The sequence below is a fragment of the Phyllostomus hastatus genome, unplaced genomic scaffold (assembly GCF_019186645.2).
Source record: "Phyllostomus hastatus isolate PE091 unplaced genomic scaffold, TTU_PhHast_1.1 phas_contig_80, whole genome shotgun sequence".
Lineage (NCBI taxonomy): Eukaryota > Metazoa > Chordata > Mammalia > Chiroptera > Phyllostomidae > Phyllostomus > Phyllostomus hastatus.
Window position 1 is genome coordinate 8945365 of NW_025333960.1, and position 20668 is coordinate 8966032.

The following is a 20668-nucleotide window of genomic DNA, read 5'->3' on the forward strand; positions in this document are numbered from 1 at the left end:
ACATCAGTGTGTAGTTGGCTCTTGCACACCCCTAACTGGGGACCTGGCCTGCAACTCAGGCATGTGCCCTGACTAGGAATCAAACTGGAGACCTTTTGGTTCACAGGCCAGTGCTCAATCCACTGAGCCACACCAGCCAGGGTAATATGTGAAATTTAAAAGGTTATTTTTTAAAGAACTTTATGTCTAATATTTTGAAATTTCAATGATGCTTTTGTTGTTAGGTCTGTGCTGCCAATTTTGGCGATATTTGCAGTGTAGTTGGCCAGCAAGCTACTGAGGAAATGTTGGTAAGTACTATAGAAACAAGAGTAGTAAAGGAGTAAACAATGCATTATAAAATAGTACATAAAGTTTAATATGCATACATTTACTCCCAGATTTTATTAACACAATTTAACAAATGTAGACCAGAAAGATAATAGGACTTTGAGTTGGAGTTTAAATTTCTGTAATCTGAACTGTATTTTGATAGTTTTTACCTCCCCCATTTTTATGAAACAAATCAATTCTTATTTATTCAAGTTAATGTTTATTAGCAACCCTCAAGTCTTTCAGTGACAAATCCACAGCAGGTTATTTTTAAATGGCTAATTCATAGAATGTATGTGCTTGACATACAAGTCAACATACTTTAAGAGCTTCTAAAACCATCTGTTTTGCAAAATAAGTTTAGGTACAAGCTCTTGGATAATAAGATTTGAGCTATATTTGTTAGGAGTGTTTTTGTTTTTCATAGCCAATAGTATTGTGAATTAGGTTAATTTATTTTAAATTGTCAAGCATTAATACTAAACAGGTCTTCTAAATTTTGTTGAAATTTCATACTTTAAAACATTGTAAAAGTAGAAAATGACATGCATACCTCAAAAATACTGCAAGTTTGGTTCCAGACTCATACAATAAAGTAAAAACCACAATAAAGAGAGAGTCATATGAATTTTTTGGTGTCCTAGTGCTTATAGAAGTTATGTTTAAACTATACTGTAGTCTATTAAGTATGTATTAGCATTATACCCACAATAAACAATATACATACTTAATTAAAAAATACTTTATTGCTAAAAAATGCTAACCATCATCTGAGCCTGTTGAAAAAATGGCGCCAATAGATTTGCTTGATGCAGGGTTGCCACAAGCATTAATTTTGAAAAAAAAAAATGCAGTATCTGTGAATTGCTGTAAAGCAAAGCATAATAAAGCTAGTTGTGCCTGTACTGAAACTCACTCTCTCTGCCTAATAAAACACTATCTTTGCATAGCTTCCCAGGTTTTTCCAACTTTGTTCCGATAACGTATGGGGAGTCCGAAAAGCTTGTGCTGAATGCTTCATGGCGGTTTCATGTGCAACGTGCCAAGAAATACGGCGGACTAAATTATCAGCACTATTTATTAATTTGATCAGTGATCCTTCACGTTGGGTAGGAGTTTGTTTAATTATCATTTTTTTAAAGCTAGTACATTTTACAGCAAACGTGATTTGGATTTCATAATTTAAGAAATAATTTATAATTTAAGGCATGTTATTAATACTTCTAGGAGTAGACAGTGGGCAGCTATTAACTTTTTTAAAACTGGAAGAAGTTTCTTTACAAATGAAAAACATGTTCATTCCATTGCTATGATTTAGTATATTGATTTTCAGATTTTAAATAACCTTCAATCTCTTGGAGGTCTCACTTGGTCATAGTGTAATACTTCTTTATATGTTGCTGGATTTTGCTAGTATTTTAAGAATTTTTGTATTTTTATATATATATGAGGAAATGGTCTGTGGTTTTCTTTGATGGCTTTTTTTATTATTTTTGCTTGGTTTTGCTCTCAGTGTAATAATGGCCTCATAAAACAAGTTGAGATTCACTCCTTCTCTTCTATGTTTTGGGAGAATTTGTAAAGAACTGGTAATAATTCTCCTTTAACTGTTTAGTGGAATTCAGGAGTTAATCCCTCTGGACCTGGACTTTTCTTTGTCGGTGTTGTCTTTTTCATTACTGCTTTCACTCGTCATTTATTATATAGGTCTATCTAGATTGTCTGTTTCTTCCAAGTACTTTGTCTTCTCTCTCTCTTCTCCTGATATTCCCATTATACAGAAAATATACTCCCCGGCTGGCGTAGCTCAGTGGATTGAGCGCGGGCTGCGAACCAAAGTGTCGCAGGTTTGATTCCCAGTCAGGGTACATGCCTGGGTTGCAGGCCATGACCCCGAGCAACCACACATTGATGTTTCTCTCTCTCTCTCTCTCTCTGTCTCCCTCCCTTCCCTCTCTAAAAATAAATAAATAAAATCTTTAAAAAAAAAAAAAGAAAATATATTGGTGTGCTTAAATGGTATCTCACATTTTGAGGCTGTATTTATTTTTCCTCATGCACTTTTTTTTTTGTTTTTCGTCTTGTATAAGTCATATTTATATACCTTGAGTTCATTGATTTTTTTTTCTGCCAGTTCAGATCTGTTATGAATTCATGTAGTTAATTTTTTATTTCAGCTATTACTTTTCAACTCCAGAATTTCTATTTGGTTCTCTGCTTTTATTTCTGTATCTTTATTAATTTTCTTTATTTGCTATGACATTGTCCTCATATCTTTACTTCTTTAATCATGCTTTCCTTTAGTTCTGTGAACAATTTGTGATGGCTACTTCAAAGTTTTTTGGTGTGGTTAAGTCCAACACCTTACTATTCTCTCACATAGTTTGTGTTACCTAATATTTTTTCCAGTGTATGAATCATACTTTTCTGTTCCTTTTCATGCCTTGTAATTTTTTGTTGGAAACTGAGATTTTAGCTAATGTAGTAAATTTGGGTACTGGTACCCATCTCCCGTGCTTGTTATTTGTTTAGTGACTGGTAGAATACTTCAGTGGACTCTCATTTCCCCCTTCCAGGAGGCACAGCATTGGGTATGCCCACAATCACCCATGGATAAGAGCATTTTAGTAGGAGTGGGAGGTTCACCAGCTTGAGGTACTCTTGGCTTGTCTCTCCTGGCCTCATCAGCTGGGGCATGGGTTGTTGGAGCCTCAGGATTTTGGGCCACATCTGGTATAGCTTCTATTCCACTAATGGGCCTTGGGTGAAAAAAGGGAGCCTCCACCACTCCATTGCACTTTCCCAGGACCTGGCCTCAGCAACAGGTAGCTGAGGACAGAAGGAGAAATACTGAAAGCCTTCTTAGCAGGGATCTTGGGGAGAGGGAGCCCACTGTATGCTTACAGCAGTCTGGATGGAAGTTCTACCTCCCTGAGCTAGTCTTGGTTCAGATACCACAGACACTGAACTTTTGTGGGTTTTCTTGACTTACGTATTCATTAATTTGTTGTTTGCCCTTAGGACCTTTTCCAGAGGTGTTGAATGGTGGGGTTTTTTCCCATTTTACTGGTGAGTGTGGGTCAGTGGAGCTCTTATGCTCTCTTGCAGAAGTTGATCTCAGGATCTCACCATATTCATTTTCTTTTTTTTTTTTTTAAGATTTTATTTATTTATTTTTAGAGGGAGAGGAAAGAAGGTAGAAAGAGAGGGAGAGAAACGTCATTGTGTGGTTGCCTCTTGTACGCCCCTCACTGGGGACCTGGTCCACAACTCAGGCATGTGCCCTGACTGGGAATTGAACTGGTGACCCTTTTGGTTCACAAGCCAGTGCTAAATCCACTTTGCCACACCAGCCAGGGCTCACCATACTCATTTTCAAAATAAAATCGACGTAAAGGAAGACTTTTGAGCCTTAGTACTATTCTAATGTTTTTCTGTTATCTTTGATAAGATTATTGGAAAGACTGTGTAGCTTATTTGAAGTTTTCATTTTGAAGTTTTAACTACTTTGTCATAGTTTTGGCGGAGCAATATGCAGTATTTATTATTAATTGAGGAATAGGTTTGTAGTAAAATGAAGGATTCCCATTGCTTCTCAGCCTTTTGGCCAAGATCAGGTGTAAAATGAAGGATTCCTTAAAGGTATATTTATATATACCTCACTTGTTTGAGGTATATATAAATGTTACACCTATTTGAGACGAGCTCAGAGTTTTAACAGTATTCAGAGTAGACTAAACTCATGCATATAATTTTAAAAGTTATGCCGTTAGGGAAATATAAAGAGGGGGAATCTGTAAGTTAACTCGTATGCACTGTTTTTGTTTTTGTTTTTGCTATCGTGTGTATAATTCTAGCCTTTTTAAAAAATCACTTGAATCATTTTGTAACTGCTTCTTCAAACAGGTAAATATCAATAATAGGTGAACTTTACATGTATTTACCTTTGTAAAATTTACATATAGCATGTAATCCTCATTTTAAAACTTAGGAAAGGTATTTTATGTCTGAAAGGTATAATCTCAGAGAAATTGGTTTATAGTTTTTCTCATCATAATTGCTTTTGTTAGATTATATCCACCCTTTTACTTCATATAAATGTCTCCTTTCTAAATGTGTTTGTAATCTTGATTACAAACATAATATGAAGTAAAATTCTATAACATTTTCAGCTTTACTACTTGAGACATTCATTGATAACAATAATATATGCCTCCAGGTTTTTGTGAAATATAGTTTAAGTTGATATTATATTTCTGATGAATATGTATGTAGTTCTCGTACATCTGACTTGCTTCTTTGTAGTGAATAAATTAGTCTTTCCTACCTGAAAACATTACATTGATTTATGTCATTTTGTGGACTTTATTGCTTTATATTTGCAGTTTGACATCTTTTTTGTTCCTGAGACCACAACAGGACTTTCTTTAGTTTTATTTTATGTAAATATTTTATAGGATCTCATTTTCATACTCTCATGGTTTAACTATTCAAGCCAGGATAAAAATATTGAACAAAAAAATAGTTTATAAAGAACTTTACATTTTAGCTGAATAACAACTTATAGTTCTGAATCTAGGTTTCTTTTAGAGAAACTTTAATATCTTAAATGCTTTACTATCTTCCATTCAGTATATGGAAAGTAGATTATTAATAGTCCTGTATTTTTATGTTTTATGACCGTTCTTTTCTTTCTAGGTTCGCCAAGCAGCTTTTCAGTCTCTGGGACCTTTCATATCTACTTTTGCTAATCCGTCTAGCTCAGGCCAATATTTTAAAGAAGAAAACAAAAGCTCAGAAGATACATCAGTAGAAGACAAAAATAGGTATAATTTTTTACAACTTTGCTTTCCAGTTTTACTGCTTTACTGCTGTTTTTTTCATTTTCACTGTTTTATAATGTGTTCTTTTTGAACAGTTTACTATTTCTTTTGATTTACAAATTGGTAAATATTTTTATAGTTCTGTTTTAAATACATTTGTTAAACATTGTTTCGGTTGGTTGTGTAGTAAATGATTAGATGAAGGCACACAATACACATTTAGCTTGATGCCAGGCACATAGAGCACTGTAAAATAAAATGGTAGATCAATAACAGGTTAAAAGAAGTTTACTTAATAAATTTACCTAGTAAATCATCTGGTGACACCTAGAATATATGAGGTAATGATTATGCAATTTAAAGGGTTTGGGTTTTTAAGGATTAAAACCTAATTTAGGAATATGTTTTAGTACATCGTCCATTTCTTACTATTATTTTTCCTTCCTGTCAGTTATTTAATTATGGATCTTGGAGTGTCTGCTACAGTGATGATGGTAATCTCAGTTGAGGAGGAAAGTGTTTAAATGATTAGCACTAAAGTAGTGTGCTTACTAACTGGAATATCAGTTTTAACTATGTTAGTCTAATAGGGCCACAGGTTTTAATTTAGAAGACAACTCTCATTTTAATTTTTAAGTGATTTTGCATTTAAAAAATTTGAGTTTTAGGTTTTAAAATTTATTGTAATACATACTTGGGAAAAAAACAATTCAAACCTTAGTGCATGGGAAATAAGCACAAACTTTTGCAAGTGTGCACTTGAAATTGAATACCTGTTTTTGAAACAGTCCCTACTATAATGCTTGAGTTACCATAGTGTCTTGTCCCTCCCTTGTCATGATGCTAATGGACATTTTCTTCTGTAGGTCTTGATACTGTGATATTTGCTTTCTTGGTGTTTTGATTTGGCAGTTCTTCCTTTCTTCTCTGCTGCCTTGTTTTACCTTTTTGCCCGTTCTCCTACTGTCCTGCTGAATAGCCAAACAAACCTGAGGTACTGTTTTTTGTAAAGGAAGAAAAATCGCTCTAAACCTGCCTTCCTAGCAAGCACAGTCTGTCAGTTCTTTTGAAAAACAGCTGCTGCAAGAAATTTGACAAAAATACAGACTGGGGGGCGGAGGAGGTATTACTTGTTTTTCATTTTCAAAGTTAACGTATCATTTCACTACCTAACTGTACAAAGGCTATGATGTAACTTTTATTTGTTTTTAAATCTGGAGCTAGTCTAGCAAAGTGAAAATAAAAATTTACAGAGAATTGCATAGGACAGGGTAAGCAAACTTTGTGTAACAGGCCAAATAATTTTTTTAAATTTTCAGTCTCTGTCACAACTACTCAACTCTGCCTTTGCAGTGTGTAGCAGCCACAGACAGTATATAAACAGATGGGCTTGGCTGTGTTCCAGTAAAACTTTACTGGCAAGAATAGTTGGTGTGGCTGTCAGGGCCAGTAGTTTTGCTGACTGCCGGTCTGTGTAGGACATTATTGGAAGAACTGTTTACATCTTTTAGCTATAAATCTTAATTTATCTTCCACTGTAATGAGGTACATCTTAATATCAAGTCAATACTATTTGTAGCATTGGATTTTCACTAGATTATTTGACTTTACTGAATTGTGTTAATTGCATAGGGGAGGGAAGGGAAGGTTCCTGGCTAAGGAAGGAGTTGTGTTAAACATTGTTAAGGGCTTCTGTGTAGTTTTACTTTCTAGCTTCAAAAAGAATCATCCTATAAATATTACTACTCTTACAAGCATTATTTTGCCCTCTCTTAAATATTGCACTGGCTTTTGTTTTAAGCTGTGCTAAAACTGTTGTTTTGTTCTTTAAGATTGATTAAGCACAAATTAATTGAGCACCTACTAAGAACCAGCTACTGTAGATAGAAGTAGGAAACTTGGTTCCTATTATCAAGGTCCTCTCAGTTTCTTAGAATTCAGATTTCTCAGATATGTTACTATGTAAGCCAGTTTTTGGCAACATATTTCCATTGCTGCTTATTTATTATATATTGTTTTATCTAATCCTGGAAACATTTAATATCATTTAATATGCTTTGAATCATTTACTGATTATAAACATCTGACTTTATATTCAAAATTTATCTTTCACTTCAGATTAGACTATTAATGGTTCTTTGAAGGTGTTAATAAAGATTACTTTCAGAAGCAGGGTTAAATATTCAAATATGCATTTCTCAATTTTGCCAAACCAACAATTACATTGTACTCTGAACACATTATTCGTTTGATTCTTCCTGCTTTCTGTTAGGGAACCCTGCTGTTCCATTTATACCTCATTTAACAAAGTCACTGTCAGTGTGTTTGCTGTCTCTAAACTCACTACCTCCAAGATCTTTCCCTGTGTTTCTTAGGGAAAGATTACATCTTGGCTGTCAGGAGGACTAGAATAAGAACACTAATTTTTAATCATATCTTTTCAGTTGTGTGTTTATGTATATCTACAGCAGACTACACGTCCATGCAGTGTAGTAAACTAGTGTTTTATCTTTGTGTACCCTACCACCTTCACTGGGCCTGGCACATGGTTGGCATTATATAAATCTTGAATGAATTATTATAAGGAAATATGTTTAATTTCAAAAGCCTTGAATTACTGAGCCACTTATACTAGTTTTTGTTCATTTAGCTTAATACCAACTACGTGAAAGTAAAATTGTTACTGGTACAAATTCAGAAGTATTTCACTGATGTTAAAACTTTCTTTAGTTAATTCACAGTACTTGAAAGATGTATCTTGGATAGTATTCATTGCATTTATCTTAGGATACAGTGCTTCTGTGAGCAGCTATTCTATAGGTCATTTTCTTCTTGAAATACATATACAAGTACTTACTTTTTGGCTCACTGTCTCTAGTCAGGAACTCTAAAGATTAATTATAAACTAAAAGAAACTTAAGGTTCTTTTGAGAGAAATCTCTGGCTTATCCTCTGGTGCTCTTGTTCCCTATGATATCTTAGAAGATAATTCTCACTATGCAGATCATGTCTCCTCAATTTTCAAAACAATTTTTGTGTAATGATATTTGGAAGTCTGACAATTAAGAATATCAGAATTTTTGCATTTAGCAGTCCAGGGGGTGGGGAGGAATCAGTATTTAGAGAATTTATGTATATATTTTTTTAAGATTTTATTTATTTATTTTTAGAGAGGGAAGGGAGGGAGATAGAGAGAGAGAGAGAGAAACATCAATGTGTGGTTGCTGGGGGTCATGGCCTGCAACCCATGCATGTGCCCTGACTGGGAATCGAACCTGCGACACTTTGGTTCGCAGCCCGCGCTCAATCCACTGAGCTACGCCAGCCAGGGCTGAGAATTTATATTTTTGACAGTTTGAAACAACTGTCATTCATACATGTATAATTCTCCCCAGAATTTAATACTGGGGAATTTTTTTGTCTCTTTAAAACTGTACTAGGAGTTTTAAGTTTGAACAAACTATTGATTTTACATTAGTCAAATAGAATGACTTGGCCATTATTTTTTCTGCTAGGAATATTAAAAGTTAATGTTAATTAATTTTAATATTAAAATTTAATCTGAATGTTAAGGTGAATATAGGGATCAGGAAACTTGAGGCTCTTGGAATAGTTTTATATACTGAATGATATAAATGAAGCTTTCTAAAATTCATCAGGTAATAGATGAGGCCTTATAAGTTTTATTCATTTGCTCCACACTCCCACAAAACAATTCCTTGTTACTATAATTTTTAAAATTCAGTTTGCATGATACAGAAAAACTGCAAAAATAACAGAAAGCATCCCATACACTCTTTATCTAGGTTCTCCAAATGTCAACATTTACCATATTTGCTTTATTATTCTTTTTTTCCTGAATTCTTTGAGAGTAAGTTTTAGACACAATCATCTTCTTTCTACTTATTAAAATGTTTGACTGTATTTCCTCAAAACATAGACATTAATATATAACCAAATAGTCTAATTACATAATTAAGAAATTAACATAGATACAATATTATTGTCTAGTCTAAAGACTATATTCAGATTTTACCAATTATTACACTAGTGTTTTGTAAAACAAAAGAAAAAAAGATCTTTTAATAAGAACAACACAATTGGAAAATATGTAATTCATACACATAGAAGATACTTGTTTTGCATAATAGCACTAGCTTAAAGAACTATTTTGGAAAGGAAAAGGATCTTACAGGTTATCTAGGACAATTGCTATTTTTATGAATAAGGAATAAATGTGGAAATCTGTAAGTCCCTAAAATGTGGGTATTTTGTTTATGTAGTGCCAATCCTAGGATAAGAATCTAAGACTTCTAAGATTTTTTTTTACAGTTTTAACAGTTTTTTACAGTTGTAACAATTTTATTATGTGTACATACTACATATCTTACAGTTATAAGAATGGAAGGGCAATGCCAGAATCTAAAATGCCATCACTATGTGGCATGTTTTCAGATGACTTAATAAATATTTTTATCTGTATTTAAAAACTTTTTTAATAGATTTTATTTTTATTTATTTTTAGAGAGGGAAGGGAGGGAGATAGAGAGAAACATCAATGTGCGGTTGCTGGGGGTCATGGCCTGCAACCCAGGCATGTGCTTTGACTGGGAATTGAACCTGCGACACTTTGGTTTGCAGCCTGTGCTCAATCCACTGAGCTACGCCAGCCAGGGCTATTTAAAAACTTTTAAAAAATAATTACCATGTTTCTAAAAAGTATTTCTGAAAATAATGTGAACATTACTATTATTACTACAGATTAAGACTAATCAGAGGAAAGTTGATAATTTCATGAGAACATATGAGGTCTGTCTGGAAAAAAGTCCAGGTGTTGTTAATATAATGAGAAGAGTTTGTGCGACATCAATGTAACGTGGCAGCCAAGGAGAGTGGACTGGGAATGTGAGTGCATGAACAATGATGACTTTACTAGTCAGTGGGGGCGGTAGATGCCATTGAGTGAGCATGTGCACCGTGTGACTGTCACATTCAAAATGACTGAGCGAGTAGGACAACGATTCTGTATCAGATTTTGCATTAAGCTTGAACATTCCTCCTTGGAAACTATTTAGAAGATTCAGAAGGTTGCAGCTATGGGCAACTGGTGATTGGCAGCTTCATCACGACAGCATACCCATGGAGTTTATTGGTGAAATCACCTAGGTGACTCAGCCCACCTACAGCTCAGTTGTGGTACCCTGTGAGTTCTGGCTTTTCCCAAAACTAAAATTGCCTTTGAAAAGGAAGAGATTTCAGATTGTAGATAAGATTCAGGAAAATATGGCAGGGCAGCTGATGTCAATTGGAAGAACCATGTGAGATTCCAGGGTGCCTCCTTTGAAAGCATCTGAGGTGTCATGTCCTATGTACAATGTTTCTTATGTCTTATATCTTCTTCAGTAAATGGCTCAATTTTTCATATTACATGGCTGGATACCTTCTGGACAGATCTCGTGTATGTTATTTAATATATAAGGGATATTGCATAGGTGTTAATGTCATTTCCATTTTTGCACAAGGCCTCCTATTTAATAATCTCTTATTGTGTATATGTAAAGGCACATAGTATTTCAAGGGAGCATCTTTATTTATTTTTACAGAATATATTTATTTATTTTTAGAGAGAGGGGAAGGAGGGGGAAAGAAAGGAAGAGAAACATCGATGTGTGAGAGAAACATCAGTCAGCTGCCTTTGCACACCCCCAACGGGGGACCTGGTTCACAACCCAGGCATACCCTGACCGGAAATCAAACTGGTGATCTTTCAGTTCACAGGCGGGTGCTCAGTCCCCTGAGCCACACTAGCCAGGGCTCAAGGGGATTAAACCCATCAAATACAGTTTTTCTCCCACACTCACCTTACAAATTTGCCTACATATTCCTCCTTAACTTCTCTTTTATGTGTCTTGAAAGAGGTGTCTCTTCATATGTCTACCTGTGTTCTTCAGCCGATAATCTTTTTCCATTATCAGTTATTTTATCAGTCTCCTGTTTCTCTAGTACCTTCTTCCTCTCTTATAATCCTCTTTCACCAAGCCTAAAAATATACTCATCTTTACTATCCTTTTATATAAGGAAAATGCCTTCACTCTTTGTTATTGTATGTGACTGTTGTGTTTCCCTTCATTTACATTTCTTGCCTTACATATAAGCCCTACACATGTCCCCTGAGTTCATGACCTTTAAATCTGTGTCTGGTATTGGATCAATTTCCCATGGACATCACCACCACCTTCGACATAGATACCTAATTCAGCGTATCCAAACTGGAACTCATTAGCTTTCTCACTAAATTGTTCTTGCATTTTTCACTGTTAGTTGGTGCTACCAGCATCTAATCGATTGCTCTAGTCAGAAATCTGGATATCTTCCCAGATTCCTCTCTTTGTTTCCCCAGCATGCAGTAAGTGAACAAACCTTACTGGGTTTACCGATATTTGAATGTGTTTACTTCTGTAGTCCCAAAGATACTGCCTTCATTTGGAAAGCCATCACTGTCTTTCACCTGCTTTTCTGTTTCCTGGATCTTGTCTCACCTCCATCCAATTTTCTTTGCGGCTTCCACAATGGTCTTTCAAAAATAACACATCTAAAAATGTAAGTCTCTTAATTCCTACATTATTTCCAATAGCCCATAGGATAATTCCAGAGGTATTTAGTATGGAATACAGTGATTTCTGCAGTTTTTCATTCTTGTCATCCATCATTTCCTCCTCTTAGCCATGGTAAACTCATTGCTGTTTTCTAAATGTTACACCTTCTCTTATCACCCTTGCCATTGCATATTCTGTTTCTTCTTTCTGAAAATTTTTGTTCCCTTAGCCTCATACACATTTATTGGTTCTTCTAAACACAAATCTATATTAGTTCCGCTAAAGCCTTTTAATTTCAACTCCCGTCTCTACCTCCTGTGTTCATTGTGCATACTTCTGCATTTACCATTCTGTCTGGTAGTTATTTGCTTATAAGTGTTTTTTATTTGCTTCTAATTTCTAATCTCACAAGCAAGATCTACAGCTCACACTCACATATGAATCCTTAATACCCATTTCCTGGTTCCTAGTACGTGCTCAATACATATTTGTTAAATGAGTCTAATGAAATGTAGGCGATAAACATTTACATAATGGATGGCAGTGATCAGTGGTCTTTAGGAACATGTGCTATCTGTCCTTATCAAGTAAGTCATAACTCCATAAGGGAGTAGAGCTAGAAAGCTAAAAGAACTGGAAGAAATAAAAATAAGACACTTGAGTGGATTCTTACATATTTTGTGACATAGGAAATAAGATCTTTTGTGATGCTGTATAGAGGGTTTTTTTGTTTTTCTTTTTTATGTAAGCAAGTAGGTTTTAATTCTTAGCTTTTCAACATGTCATCGGAGCAGAGTGGCAGTACCAAAATCCTAAAAATCATAACTTTAAAAATGCGTCTGTCTTAAAATGCATTATAGGATTTTATCTTCCTACTGTTTTTTAGTTCTTTATTAAATTACTGAAATTGCCATGGTATTGTAGAATCCCAGAGTTCTTAAATGTTATCTTCACCAACTAATATCAGTGCTTTAATATCTGGACTTAGGCTTAACAGATGTTTACATCTCTGAACATAGAACAACTGATGGGAAAAAAAGCATTATCAATAATTTACATAAATGACCGAATATGTATGGATAATTTATAATTTTTAATATTTAGCTTATCTAAATGCTTTATGTAGTATTTGTCATTGATTTTTTTCAGTAATTTTTATACTTTCATTTTTCTCCCCCAAATGAAACCATAAAAGGATCAGAGATCAAGAAGTCCCAGAGGATGTACAAATCAGGCCAGAGGATATTCCTTCAGATCCCAATATCAGTAATTCCAGTGTCAATCTGGAAAACACTATGGAAGATCATGCCAACACTACTAGGAAGTCTCCAGGTGAAATAAATGTTCCAATGGACAGTTCTTTACTTTGTACTTTGTCCTCAGACTCTCATCAGGAAGCAGCTAGTAATGAGAATGATAAAAAACCTGGTAACTACAAATCTACATTACGGCCAGAGGTTGGCGCCAGTTCACAACAGTCTGCTCTCTTAGATCAGGAATTATACAACTCCTTCCATTTCTGGAGGACTCCTCTTCCTGAAATAGATCTAGATATAGAGCTTGAGCAGAGCTCTGGGAATATACTCAACCCAGAGAGACCAGAAGAAACACCTGAAATAACCATACCAGGTTCTTCAAACATCACTATGGCCACCAGAAAGGAGCTTGAAGAAATGATAGAAAATCTGGAGCCACATATTGATGATCCAGATGTTAGAGGTATGAAAAATTCAGTCAAGTTCTTTTTGCTAAAGTTGATATAAAATGTTATTTTCTGACCTCCCCCCCAGAAAAACTGCCTTATTAAATATAAATTTAATGCCTTGTCTTGATAAATATATGACTTTTAGGAAATACAACTTAGATAAGCTCATCACTATGTTCCTAACTGTCGAATGCATAGGATTGTTGATTTACAAATCTCTGAAATTTTCACAGTCATTCAAACAGTGTTTCACATTTACAATTTTAATCTTGTCATGGTTTAACTATTTTGCTCTGGGTCTTTTCAGCTCTTTTATGAAACAGCAGTGGATGCAGTGTTTTTCAAGGAAGGACCACAGTTTACTAATAGGCAAAAGAAACCAATTTTCTTGTGGAATATGATGTGTTTTAAGAGCCATAGAAGCCCGTAAGGGTTGATTAGATTACTTTTCAGTTCTGACTCTTTTCCATTGGGTTGCACATGTGTATTACTTAGATTCTTTAATTTTGAATGACAGCCTGAAAGAAAGTTGTTCTGTGTTCAAATCAAAACTTGCCTTTTATTAGGTGTAATGTGTTGTAGTGTGTGGGAAATGAGGTGTCCTGAAGCAGTCCCCATTGTTCTGCTGGCTAGGGCTTGGAGAGTGGTTAAAATCCCGGGGCCAGGACCTGATACAGATATTATCTTTCTGCTCCTTTGAGGACTAAGGTCTTCTTAATGACTCTTTCATAACTTTATTCAGTGAAATCTGAGATACTATTTGGAACAAAAATAATTTGACACATTTTATAATTAGAAGTCTTTACAACTAATACCACTTTGTAGAAATTTTTTTTGGCCTTGTTCTAAACGCTAAAATTTATAAACTGTTGGTTTGCTCAGTGTTGGTAAATACCCATTTTTAAAGCAGATAAAGATTACTTCCAGCCAAGATGGAGCTGTAGGTGGGTACACTTTGCCCCCTTGCACAACCGAAAGAACGACAACAACAAATTTAAAAAGAAAAAATAACCAGAACTGCCAGAAAATCAAACTGTATGGAAGTCCGACAACCAAGGAGTTAAAGAAGAAATATTCATCCAGACCAGTGGGAGGAGTGGAGACGGGCAGCTGAGGTGGAGGACTCAAGGCAAGGTGGCTGCTGGCAAAGCAGGTGGTCCCACATTTGCATGCAGATAAACTGGAAGGAACAACTGGGGAGTGAGACAGACCATGCAATCCAGGTTCCAGTGAGTGGAAATAAAGCCTCAAAACCTCTGACTGATTCAGAACATGTGGGAGTTGCAGTGATGGGAGGAACTCCCAGCCTCACAGGAGAGTTCTTTGGAGAGGCTCATAGGGTCCTAGAATATATACAAACCCACCCACCCAGGAATCAGCACCAGAAGGGCCCATTTGCTTGTAGTGGCAGAGGAAGTGACTGTAAGCAGCAGAGAGCTGAGCTAGTGGCATTGTTCCCTCTCAAACCTCTCCCCCACATACAGCACCACAAGGCAGCAGCGTGGGTTACACCACCCTGGCGAATACCTAAGGCTCTGGTCCCTTACTATATAACAGGCATGCCAAGTCAAAACAACAACAACAACAACAAAAAAAAAAACAGCCCAAGTGAAAGAACAGATCAAAGCTCCAGAAAAAATACACCTTAAGCAATGAAGAAATAGCCAACCCATCAGATGCAGAGTTCAAAACAATGGTAATTAGGATGCTCACAGAAATGGTTGAGTATGGTCCCAAAATAGAGGAAGTGGAGGCTATGAAAAGTGAAATAAAGGAAAATGTGCAGGGAACCAACAGTGACGGGAAGGAAACCAGGACTCAAATCAACAGTTTGGAGCAGAAGGAAGAAATAAACATTCAACTGGAACAGAATGAAGAAACAGGAATTCAAAAAAAACGAGGAGAGGCTTAGGAACCTTCAGGACAACTTTAAACGTTCCAACATCCGAATCGTAGGGGTGCAAGAAGGAGAAGAGGAAGAACAAGAAATCGAAAACTTATTTGAAAAAATAATGAAGAACTTCCCTAATCTGGCAAAGGAAATAGACTTGAGGAAGTTCAGGAAGCTCAGAGAGTCCCAAAGAAGCTGTATCCAAGGAAGCACACACCAAGGCACATCATAATTATATTACCCAAGATTAAAGATAAGGAGAGAATCTTAGAAGCAATGAGAGCAAAGGAAACAGTTACCTACAAAGGAGTTCCCATAAGACTATCAGCTGATTTCTCAAAAGAGACCTTACAGGCAAGAAGGGGCTGGAAAGAAGTATTCCAAGTCATGAAAGGCAAGGACCTACATCCAAGATTACTTGATCCAACAAAGCTATCATTCAGAATGGAAGGGCAGATAAAGTGCTTCCCAGATAAGGTCAGGTTAAAGGAGTTCATCATCACCAAGCCCTTGTTCTAAGAAATGTTAAAGGGACTTACCTAAGAAAAAGAAGGTGTTAAAAAATACAATAAGTAAAATGACAACAAACTCAAAACTATGAACAACTGAACTTAAAACAGACAAAAACAAACTAAGCAAACAACTAGAACAGGAACAGATCCACAGAAATGAAGATCACATGGAAGGTTATCAAGTGGGGATGGGGGAGGGAGAGGGAAGAATTCGGGGAAAGGTATAGAGAATAAGTAGCATAAATGGTAGGTACAAAACAGACAGGGGGAGGTTAAGAGTAGTATAGGAAATGGAGAAGCCAAAGAACTTATATGTGTGAACTATGGACATGAACTAAGGTGGTGGAATGATGGTGGGAGGGGGCTGCAGGGCGGAGGGGAATGAAGGGGAGAAAAAAATGAGACAACGGAATAGCATAATCAATAAAATATATTTCAAAAGAAAATAAAAACCCATTGTTTTAAAAAGCTAAATACAAAATACAGTAGATAAAATGATAAACTTCAATATCCCTCTAAAACATATAAAAGCTTGTGTTCAGACTTTGAAAACTGTATTAATGTCAGTTAAATTAGCAGTTTTCTTTACTTGGCTTTAATTTATCATGATTTTTAAAAAATTTCCTGTTACAATTTTATATTTGGAGAAAAATGATTTGATTAAAGGCAAATTACATATTGTTTTTTTTTAAGATTTTATTTATTTACTTTTAGAGAGGGAAGCGAGGGAGATAGAGAGAGAGAAACATCAATGTGCGGTTGCTGGGGGCCATGGCCTGCAACCCAGGCATGTACCCTGACTGGGAATCGAACCTGCGACACTTTGGTTTGCAGCCCACACTCAATCCACTGAGCTACGCCAGCCAGGGCTAAATTACATATTCTTGATTGTTGAAAGTTAATTTAACTGACAGATGGTCAGTTTCTTTTTTTTTTTAAGGTTTATTGGGGCATAATCAGTAAAATTTAGCCTACAAGGACAGTTCTGTGAGATCTGACAAACATACAGTTGTGGGTAACCACCACCACAGTCAAGATACAGAATAGTTCCATCACCCCAGAGCATTCCCTTTTCCTCTTTATAGTCAATCCTTTCTTCCCTGCTCAGCTTCTAGCAACCTGTTTTACGTCCGCATGATCTTGCTTGCTGCGGAATACCACATACATAGAATCAAGCAATGACAAACCTTTTTGTGAGTCTGATTTCTGTCACTTAGCACTGTGTATTTCAGATTTATCCTTGTTTTATGTATCATTAGTTCATTCTTTTTTATTATATTCTGAAACAAGGGCAACAGTAGAGGAGTGAATATTTTCAGTAGCAGATCCTATTTTTTATCTCTCATGGTAGATTTCTTTTTTTAATCCTCATCCAAGGACACACTTACGATTTTAGAGAGGAGAAGGGAGGGAGAGAAATATCGATGTGGGAGAGAAACACTGATAAGTTGCCTCTCGTATGTGCCCCTACTGGGGACCAAACCCTCAACCTAGGCATGTGCCCTGACCAGGAATCAAACCCATGACCCTTTGGTTTACAGATGACACTTGAGCCAATAGAGCCACATCAGCCAAGGTTTATCGTAGGTTAATTTTTATGATAACCTTAGAGTTTCACTTTCTTTGTTTATTCCTCAGTTGTGGCTTCTGTCATTTATTTATTTTGTACCCTACTGAACCAGCATTTTCATTTTATGACAACTTGATGATGTAGCAAGTACTGAGGTTTTTGTTTTGTTTGACAAATTAGAATATTCATCAAAATCTTGCCTTTGGCCCTGGCTGGCATAGCTCAGTGGATTGAGCACAGGCTGCGAACCAGGCAGGTTCAGGGCACATGCCTAGGTTGCAGGCCATGGCCCCCAGCAACCGCACATTGATGTTTCTCTCTCCCTTCCCTCTCTAAAAATAAATAAATAAAATCTTAAAAAAAATAGTCTTTAAAAAAAAATCTTGCCTTTGTAGTCTCTCCATCCCTCCACTCTCTGTCACCCCAGGATGAGGAGAATTGAGAGACAGAATTACATTTAAAACTAAAGATGTTCATAGGTGAGGATAGTCAAATTTTTTTAAAGATTTTATTTATTTATGTTGAGAGAAGGGAAGGGATGGAGAAAGAAGGAGAGAAATGTCAGTGTGCTACAGAAACATTGATGGGTTGCCTCTCTCATGCTCTGAACTGGGGACCTGGCCCACAACCCTAGGCATGTACCCTGACTGGGAATCGAACCGGTGACCTTTTGGTTTGTGGGATGATGCCCAACTCACTAAACCACAGCAGTCAGGATGAGGATAGTCAATTCTTCATAAACTTTTGTCTTTACAATTTTTAGCTTTTTGTTTAAATGTTATTATTATTTATAAACTTAAGTTCTATTCAGTTTATCAAACTTCAGTAACTTTCATACTTTGTTTTTCTTACATTTTAATTTTATGGGAAAAAGCTTTAAACCTGTTCTGGGAGTACCTTTTAGTTCCCTGACACACAGTAGGCACTTAAAAAGTACTGAAATATTGAATAACTAATTTTTTAAAATAAATAAGCTAAAAGTGACATGTATAGTTTGCTGTTTAAAGATTTACAGTCCTGGCTGGTGTGGCTCGGTTGGGCATCATCTACAAACCTAAAAGGTCATGGGTTTGATACCTCTCGGGGCACATGGCTGAATTGTAGGATCAGTCCCCTTTGGGGCATATACAAAAGGCAACCAATTGATGTTTCTCTCTCATATCAATGTTTCTTTCCCTCCCTTTCTCCCTCCCTTCTTCTCTCTAAACCCTCTCTCCTTTCCTCTTTCTCTAAAAGCAATGAAAAAATGTCCTCCAGTGAGGACAAAAAAATAATAAAAATAAAAAGGCCTACATGTACATGTAAGTTTCAGTATATGACTTTGCATTTTCAGAAGATGGCTACTAATACTATGTTTGACTGAAAGTTGTATTGTAAAATTATAACAACACAATTGTTATAAAATTATAACAATTGGGAGATTTCAACACAAAGATTCCATTGTGAGTTAAATCACTTCTCTTTCTAATTTACCTCTTAAACCTGCTGTTTTTTATTTGTCATGTTGTTTCTGTCCATTACGATGGCTTTTATAACATATCCATTGATTGACTGATTTATCATTACTTATCGAGCACCTCTATGTGCCTGAACTGATACTCTCCTGTATACTAAATATGTAGCAGCAACAAACTAGACAAAAATCCCAGCCTCACAGAGCACAGAAGGGTGAGACAGCCTATTAACTGCCTGCTTTTTGAGTGTTCTGCAGTGAAACGTTGCTGGGCAGTGTTGGGGATATTCTGCTTAGATTACAGAATTCTTAAGCATTTGATTTTTATTGAAACCTGAGGGCATGTTTAATCCTTGTTAATTCCATAGTTAATCAAAAATTTACTATGCTTTAATTTTCTGTAGTTGTTAGATGGTGTTTTGAGTTTTTAGAGGCATACACCTTAGTTTTAGATGCTTTTTCTTTTCTAATCTGCAATTGTGGGTGGTCATTTTCTTCAAATTGTCAGGAAATGTCTACCTTTTTGAAAGGTAGAACTCTAAGGCAAAACAGAAACTAAATTTTGATCAGGGACCAAACTAGTTACATTGCGAGTATAAATTTTTTCTTGACAGTTGGGCAGTAAGATCTGAGAGGCACTGCCCAGAGAAACCCTTGCAAGGCAAACTTCAGCTTTTGTAGGCCTTGGGGCTACCTGTTCTTTTCCTCGTCACTGATGGGTGGCACATATCATGGAGGGGAAAGCAAGACTTGGGGTTTTTTAAAATTTTAAGGCAGCCTTTGTTTCACAGTTTAACTCTTGCCTTCCTTGCATTGATTTTTTGTGTGTGTGAAATTTGGCCAAAAACTTTTAAGTTGTTTTCCAGACTATAATGAAATACTCCTTTTTAGAAAAATAAAGCCCTTTCTGAGTTAGAAATAGATACTACATGAAAGGCCAAAAGGGAAGTGGTAAAATATGAAGAAGGTGTAAGAGATCCTCTTTTCCAAAATACTTCGGGAATGTGCAGTTTTTCTGTCTTTGTCCAGGACAGTTTCAGATCCCTGGCATTTAGGATTGCCAGCTGAGTCAGGGATGGGTTTGAGCAGTGCCCACATAGGATGGGTGGTGCCAGCTTGCTTCACCACAGCTAGGTTCATAGATTACAAAAGGAAAAATGGCCCAAGCTCACGAAATACAGATTTCTTTTCCAGTTTAGGCTCAGTGGAAGAATTGGGCCCTTTTGACAGTCATGGTCAGAAAAATCCTATTGTTCACTGACTAAAATTAATAAAGTGTAGGAAATTTGTGACTAAACCACCAGTGAAGTTTGTGGGAAAGTTAGAGATTATAAAGGTCTAGTTCTGCTGTACCAGCTGCTTCAGGGAAGGGATAAAACTCAGTTTCAAGATGGACCCTATTTCTGAGAACAAATTACTACAGTTATGTTTTTTCACAAACCTGTGGTTAAATGAGCTCTGGTTCCTGGGATTACAGTTAGATTGCAAGAAAGTCGAGATCTTTATAAAGATCCAATTGTTTAGTTTTTTAAAAATTTGTTGTGGTGGTATATCCTACTAAAATATCAGCATTAGCCAAGGGTTAGATTCCACCTCATTCTCTGATGGAGAATGTAAGTATCATGTTTCCTGAGGAATCAGCATTAGTCTGTATCTTCATGATCTTTATATCAATTTTTTGAAGAAACTAATTTCAAAGTGTTACTCATTTAAACTTTTATGAATCTACAAACCTGAAGATGAAACTTCATATAGTTCATTTAGAGATAAATGATCTATATGAGGCATTTTCTGTGAAAGACTGAT

The 20668-nt window shown here is 35.9% G+C and overlaps 1 protein-coding gene across 5 annotated transcripts in view; it reads left to right on the plus strand.

Moving 5' to 3' along the window:
- Window positions 1–20668, plus strand: part of PPP4R1 (protein phosphatase 4 regulatory subunit 1) — a 79466-nt gene that overhangs the window by 39122 nt on the left and 19676 nt on the right. For all 5 annotated transcript variants that reach the window (XM_045849940.1, XM_045849943.1, XM_045849939.1 and 2 more), the window contains exons 8-11: window positions 225–290; window positions 1263–1421; window positions 5011–5138; window positions 12927–13450. In XM_045849940.1, the coding sequence (XP_045705896.1) occupies window positions 225–290; window positions 1263–1421; window positions 5011–5138; window positions 12927–13450 (877 nt within the window). The remainder of the gene's footprint in view (window positions 1–224; window positions 291–1262; window positions 1422–5010; window positions 5139–12926; window positions 13451–20668) is intronic.